Source organism: Triticum aestivum, chromosome 5A, assembly GCF_018294505.1.
Source record: "Triticum aestivum cultivar Chinese Spring chromosome 5A, IWGSC CS RefSeq v2.1, whole genome shotgun sequence".
Classification (NCBI taxonomy): Eukaryota; Viridiplantae; Streptophyta; class Magnoliopsida; order Poales; family Poaceae; genus Triticum; species Triticum aestivum.
Window position 1 is genome coordinate 62,407,414 of NC_057806.1, and position 6,994 is coordinate 62,414,407.

Consider the following 6,994-nt stretch of genomic DNA (forward strand, 5'->3'; position numbering starts at 1 on the left):
AAGCGAGGGGATCCTTCTTCTTTTCTCCCCTTACGTGATTGTAGCGATTGCATAGGTGCGGGCCTGCGGGGCGGGGCGGGGCTTCGTATATTCGTCTGAGGTGAAGCATGTTCAGCCAACGTAAATTACTAAATGCACATCAGAGAATAGATTAGATTAAGCCTGGCTGTTAGATTAAGTTTAATGAGCAATCGAAGGGTGCTAATTAAACTGTGTACATTAGCCGTATGGTTTTAAGAAAGAATTAGTTTGCTTGTTTAATAGTAGTGTGTATGTGTATATCAGCCGTATGGTTTTAAGAAAGTATTAGTTTGCTTGTTTAATAGTAGTATAGATATAGATTATTAGGGCTATTAGTAAAGTGGCTGGAAACACATGACGATCAACTTATATCGAGAAGAATCCATCCAGCCCAAACACCTTTTTCCTCTCCCCTCCGACATGTTAATGGACAAACGTTTGCCGGGAAGACAGTCCCCGCAAACGCCCACAAAGACATTGGATCCAGATCACGCGGATGATAATTTCTCTATAAAATCGCTGATAATTCTTTCATTTACATGGCAATTTCCCCTTTCGCACAGGGCATTTCGCTCAACAACACGTCAAATTTAGTTATTTCGGCATGGCAAGTGAGGCGTTCTCTGGCAATTCGCCCCCAGTGAACGTCTGTCAGATAAATGCGTCAGGTAATAACTTATAAAGGAAACTTGTTTAATTATGCAATAACTTTACTGCATAGTAACACCACGGTGGCATCAGTCAACCGAACACGCACTTGTGCCTACCCAGAATGATAATGTACAACAACAGGATTTGCATGATATATTCTGTACTGCTCACGGCGATGACTCTGCTGTTGCTTCTGATGATATGATTGTGGATGGTTCAGATTGCGAGTCGCCTGGTCTCTGCTGGTTGTTGACCTTGATGTCTCCCATGTCACCGATCACAGCAGGCTTGGTGATCCTCTCCATGGAGACATCTTTTTCTCCGGTCAGCATCCGGACGACGTTGGTCATGTTGGGACGGAGTTTCATCGCGTCTTGAGTGCACAGAAGACCAACTTTCAAGAATCGGCATGCCTCGTCGGAGTCTAGGTCATCTTCTAGATCTGCATCTATCATCTTCTCGAGCTGTCCTTGTTCATAACATGTCCATGTCTGCAAGAGAACCAGCAGATCCTTACGGTCAGAAACAGCCAAAAAAAAAGTTCCTCCAAATGTTAAAAAAAAACTAGAATCAAATCTAGTAACAATATGGCTCTTGAGATATTCTTACACATGGCGGTTTGATAATTGTGGTCTCAAAAAGTTGATACAGTTTGGGTGCCAAATCATAAACAGAATTACTGGGATGTTAAGAACAATCAACACTGCAAGTAGTATCCTATGAGGTATGTTTTAGCTAACACCTAAATGATAACCGCGCCATGGAAGAAGAATCACAACTCAGTCTCAAAATGAAGCATAGGTTTGGTGAACATAGTATTGCGATAGAGCTTACCCTCTCGAGCAGAAATTGGTCTTCATAAGGCAATCTATTATTGTGGTTACACCTGCCACTAACAATTTCCAATAGCAAAACACCAAAACTATAAATATCTGACTTCTTTGTCACTTGCCCTCTAACTGCATATTCAGGAGCCAGGTATCCTCTGACAGGAGAAAAAAAAGGCAGAGAGAGAGAGAGAGAGATCAGAATGAAATATATTCCAATTCCCAACCAAACCCCAAACAAGGTTATACTTACATTGTACCTGCAACGCGGGTGCTCACATGAGTTGCATTTGGAGGGAGGAGCCTTGCCAACCCAAAATCAGAAATTTTGGGTGTGAGATCCTTGTCAAGCAGAATATTGCTTGCCTTTATGTCCCGGTGGATTATGGGAGGATGGATTTCTTCGTGAAGAAATGCAAGCCCATGGGCAACACCTACAGCAATTTTAACACGGACTCTCCAGTTGAATCGAATGCTGCTATAACCCTTACCTGCAATACTTAAGTGAGATGGTTATTAAAGCATTAAATGAGCAGCGAAGGACACATAAGGCAGAACAGTATGTCACCTAGCAGTGTATGTGCAAGGCTATTGTTTTCAAGATAGTTGTATACAAGGATCCTATGGGGTCCCTCAGCGCAGCAACCGACTAAGGTGATCAGGTTTTCATGCACAATATCAGAAATTGCTGTAAGTTCAGTAAAGAACTCTTGGATGCCTTGCTTTGAATGGGCAGAAAGCACCTTTACCGCAACAATTGTGGCGTCTTTAAGCCTTCCCTAATCAAATAAAATGAATGTTAGCTAAGAGAGCTTGATGCAAAGGATTTTGCTTATGTGGCCATTGACTTAGGGAAATTACCCTGAACACAGAACCAAAACCGCCTTCGCCAAGCTTGTTGGCTCCACTAAAATCATGTGTGGCTTTTCTCAGCTCACTGTAAGAAAAAGCTTTCACCTTATTTCCTCCTGGAACTGCCAGAAAGCAAATGCAAGTGAATCAGAATGGAACGTTTTTGCAGTAAAAGTGGTTATAAAACTGAGCAAAGACATGAAATGCTCACCTTCTTCACCTTCAATAGTCTGTTTGATGTCCTTTCTACACATAAGGCAACAAGCCATGTTTGTAAATCAGAAGCCAAATCGTGGATATCAACAAAGAGAACTGGCTAATTTGGGGCTGAATTCCTGCAAAAAGAAAGAGCGGCATCAGAACAGTTTTTCATTCCAATAAGGAACAACTAATAGGTACAAATCTCATCGTAAAATAAACTAATCAGTGTAAATCTACCAAATAGCCTCAGATCACAAACCCGTAAATGGTTAACCAAACATATACCCGTTTATCGGCACCGCTTGACCATGAAATATATTTGGTAACATCTTATATTAGTTTACAGAGGGAGTAATAATTATCAAAAGTCACAGAGGAAAAGTACCAGATTAATGCAATTCAGTGGCGCACCCCACCAACAAATAATGATGCAATTCAGTGGTGCACCCCACTAACACTGTCTGATCCATATAAATAATGATGCATTTTTATCTCCATGAAAGTGCATACTATGCATTGTACTATCAGATCCATGCTGAGAAACACAACGTGAATTTCACTAAACTTCACGCATTTATACCTTACCAATGTAAGAGCATCTCCAGGCTAGTCCTTGATTGTCAAACAAAAAAAATACTCTCACATAGTGAAATGGTACATACGACTTACCAATGGTAGTTTTTTATGGCTAGTTGTCAAAAATAGACCAATGATAGACTAATAAAGTAATAAAGTTCCTATCTATCGCATCTGGTACCGCTCATGCACATGCAGGGTATATTGTTTGAGTAATAATCAATAGCATTGACTTATTCTAAGATGGAAAATGGAAGAAGGAGCCGATCAATCTCGAACAAAATACATACTCCCCAATTTCCTATCCAACATATAATGCACACATATGCTACACTAGATAAACATTTCTTAGCACATGCGCAAAACGTGGCAAGCAGCACCAAGGAGTGAAACCTCTTGGCCTCGTCGAAGCTGGAGCGATCAAATCTGGTGTTGAGAAGCCGGGGGGACTCGGCCCAGGGCACGCAGGATCCAGGGAGACAAATGTTGTGGTCGTTCGTTTAGATTTAGGTAATCATCAGCTTAAAAAAACAAATTAATGTCTAAGAATGAGGTCGGGGTGGAGAGAGACAGAGCAGGATTAAGCTACGGCACGGAGGTGGTAGATTTTATGCCACATTGGGTGGGATTGGAGCATGGATGAGTTAGAGCAAGAGATTGGTGCCCACCCCAAGGCCGCGGAAGCGTCCCCGCAAAAAGGAGAAATGGCCGTGGAAGCAAGCAAGAAATGAAGCGGGATCCAGAGCAAAAGCGAGAATCACCTGATGTGGATGGATGCTCCCGCGTCCTTAGCGCCGCCTGTGCCCCAAGAACCAGCCGGCGAGGAGAAGTACCCTGAGCGCCGCCTGTGCCCCAAGAACCAGCCGGCGAGGAGAAGTACCCTGAGCGCCGCCTGTGCCCCAAGAACAGCCGGCGAGGAGAAGTACCCTGAGCGCCGCCGGTATCTGAGAGCCAGTCGGCCGCGCTGGAGAAAGATAGAGGGGGGATTGCCGGATTAGGACCTGAGACAAGGGCGTGGTGGTTGAGGGATCTGGTACCCAGTGGGGGTTTGTGTAAAGCTAATCGTAGAGCGCACGACGACGGAGCTTGGTGACATCAGCGCTGCGAGGGGACATACCCCTCCGATTTCTTTTTACTCCGCGTCTAAGATTTGGTTAAGTCAAACTATACAAAGTTTGGCTAAATTTATGTAAAAAAAAATGAACATCAATAGTAATAAAATTATATTATATAAAAATACATTTCATGATGCATTTGATAATATTGGTTTCATATTATGAATGATGATATTTTTTAATATAAAGTTAGTCAAACTTTACAAGCTTAACTTTGACAAAGCTTTATATGTAGACTAAAAGAAATGGAGGGAGTACCTTGCATAAGGCCGAACCAGACCCGGGATGAAAACAACATGTTTGGTTGCATGGATTGCATCTAAATCTCGGGTTGTATGAAACTTAAAGCAGTTTCGAGTCAGGCCTACGAGCTACTACCGAATTGGTAGTTTCTCGGCAGCCAGCCTTAGCGTGCCCACACGTGGCTCTTGGCTGCACGCCTCGGGGAGCGTGAAAGACAGACGGGACGTCTCAATAACTCCCCTCTCCTCTCGTGTCATCGCCCACGCTCCATTCACACCACTCTCCCTCACTCTCCTCGTCGCGTGTTGCTCTCCTCCCCTCCAATGGCTCGCCCGCCGCCGCGCCATCCCTTCACCACATCAAGGCCAGCGGCAACCGCATCCACGAGAGGAGGATTGCCGGCCTGGCGAACTCCGGCGTCGACCTTATGGCGGCCCTCCGTGCGTCGTCGCCCGTCTGCTGCAGGCCCCTCGTCCGGCCAATGCGGTGTCAGTCGCTCTGGCTCCGCTGCCATATCCGGACCTCATGGCCCTGGCTTCGATGGCAGCGCTAGAGGGGACGGTGACCACGCCACTGCACGGCCTGTGGATGGTTTTTTTTTTCACCCCCATTCCAGGGTTTTCTCCGGGCAGCGCTTCCGGGCCATGAACGATGGCGCCTGCTTCCTCGACCTCACGTGTGGCCACGAGCACCAGGGCAATGCCGACGGCCGTCGGCATTGCCGGCTCCTCTTCCTCTTCGCCCGCCATCCTCTTCCCACCGGGGCTTTCTCCCTGGCCGGCGTACGCTCGAACTCCAACCGTTCCGGTAAGTTACTAATTTCCCCTCTGTAGATTAGAGTTTTCTGCATTAGGCATCACAAGGAGTTGATTGGATTGGATTGGATTCATTAGGCTGCTACTGTTCATGTTGTTCTTGCCGTTCATAGTGCTCGTAGTGTTCATGCTTCATGTTCATGCTGTTCGTATGAAGGGTAGATTGGTTCTTGTTCATAGGTAGTTACATTGTAGTTCATAGGCAGGGTAGATTGGCTCTTGCGTGATAGGTGCTTACATGTTCATGTTGTTCATAGGTAGGGTTTGTGTGTGATGTGGAAGAGCTAGATTGGTGCTGGTTTAGGCATGGTTTGTTGCATGATTTCATTACGTGCATGGCGTTCATGATAGGTAGGACAAATTTGCATGCTCATACATGTTGTAGGACCATTGTGTTTCCTCGTTTAGGTACTAGTACTAATGTAGTATGATGCCAAATGTGAAAGTGGTCACAACTTGCAATGGCCATGATGTTCACTGATCAGTGGCTGCTGCCCATGAGCAAGTGCCACTAGTCATGTTTTGGAAACTGCACTGACCAGTCATTGTTTCCCATAAGCAAGTGCCACTCATCAATGACACTTGCTCTTCGGCAAGTGCCACCGATCAATGTCTCAACCCAATGCCATGTTACTAACCCATGTCATCTTACCTGACAAGGTGATGAAGACGGAGTGGGACAGGGCCGGTCGAGGAGCTCAGGTCGTGGTCAGCGCCAAGGGTGCCGTGGACTTCATCCCCACAAACCGCTGGCTTAAGAGGGTGGACCTGCCTGGCAGGGCCGCCTTCATGAGACAGCCGCATTCAAGGGGACGATCTCCGAGGACCGGCCATGAGGAGGGGTCCTGGGAGCCACTGTGTTTCTACTGCCAGATCAAGGACGAGGAGGATCTCGCCATGCTCGTCATCCCGCCCAAGTTCAGGGAGGTGATGAAGCAGTGGCTAGTGATCAAGCCCCTACGCGTCGTCAGGCTGTTAGCCAACAAGTGGTGTGAGATCTAGGTTCAGGTCCAGAACTTCCGGGGGGAGATGGTGCTTGGCCAGGGCTAGTGAGGGAGTCCTGGACTAAGGGGTCCTCGGGCGCCCGACCTATTGGATATGGGCCATGAAGATACAAAGACCGAAGACTCTGCCCGTGTCCGGATGGGACTCTCCTTGGCGTGGAAGGCAAGCTTGGCGACCAAATATGAAGATTCCTTTCTCTGTAACCGACCTTGTGTAACCCTAGATCCCTCCCGTGTCTATATAAACCATAGGGCTAGGTCCGTAGAGAGACCCTCATAATCATAGTCAGGCTAGACTTTTAGGGTTTTAGCCATTACGATCTCGTGGTAGATCAACTCTTGTAATACTCATATTCACCAAGATCAATCAAGCAGGAAGTAAGGTATTACCTCCATAGAGAGGACCCGAACCTGGGTAAACATTATGTCCCCCGTCTCCTGTTACCATCGATCCTAGATGCACAGTTTGGGACCCCCTACCTGAGATCCGCCGGTTTTGACACCGACATTGGTGCTTTCATTGAGAGTTCCACTGTGCCGTCGTCAAGAGGTTTGATGGCTCCTTCAATCATTTACAATGAAGCTGTCCAAGGGGAAGTTTTCCTCCCAGGACAGATCTTCGTGTTCGGCGGCTTCGCATCGCGGGCCAACTCGCTTAGCCATCTAGAGCAGATCGAAAGCTACGTCCC

At 46.6% G+C, this 6,994-nt stretch overlaps 1 protein-coding gene across 2 annotated transcripts; it reads right to left on the reverse strand.

Annotated features, from left to right (window-relative positions):
* Nucleotides 1-670: 670 nt before the first annotated feature.
* Nucleotides 671-4,186, reverse strand: LOC123102326 (cold-responsive protein kinase 1). Of its 2 annotated transcripts, none has more exons than XM_044523633.1 (7): nucleotides 3,890-4,186; nucleotides 2,563-2,686; nucleotides 2,361-2,473; nucleotides 2,068-2,278; nucleotides 1,753-1,990; nucleotides 1,507-1,657; nucleotides 671-1,163 (listed from the first exon to the last, which is right to left on the reverse strand). In XM_044523633.1, the coding sequence occupies exons 2-7, from the start codon at nucleotides 2,618-2,620 to the stop codon at nucleotides 840-842; spliced, it is 1,095 nt and encodes a 364-aa protein (XP_044379568.1). In that variant the 5' UTR covers nucleotides 2,621-2,686; nucleotides 3,890-4,186; the 3' UTR covers nucleotides 671-839. The 2 variants fall into 2 exon arrangements, with proteins under 2 accessions (XP_044379568.1, XP_044379569.1); XM_044523634.1 differs by having other exon boundaries at nucleotides 2,068-2,273; nucleotides 3,890-4,172.
* Between the last annotated feature and the right edge of the window lie 2,808 nt (nucleotides 4,187-6,994).

Excerpts from the sequence above, each read along its gene's own strand:
- LOC123102326 (XM_044523633.1), bottom strand. The coding sequence starts at position 2,620 with ATGGCTTGTTGCCTTATGTGTAGAAAGGACATCAAACAGACTATTGAA. Across the intron at positions 1,991-2,067 it reads CCTTGCACATACACTGCTAG|GTAAGGGTTATAGCAGCATT; the intron begins GTGACATACTGT and ends TAAGTATTGCAG. Across the intron at positions 1,164-1,506 it reads ACCAATTTCTGCTCGAGAGG|ACATGGACATGTTATGAACA; the intron begins GTAAGCTCTATC and ends GTTCTCTTGCAG.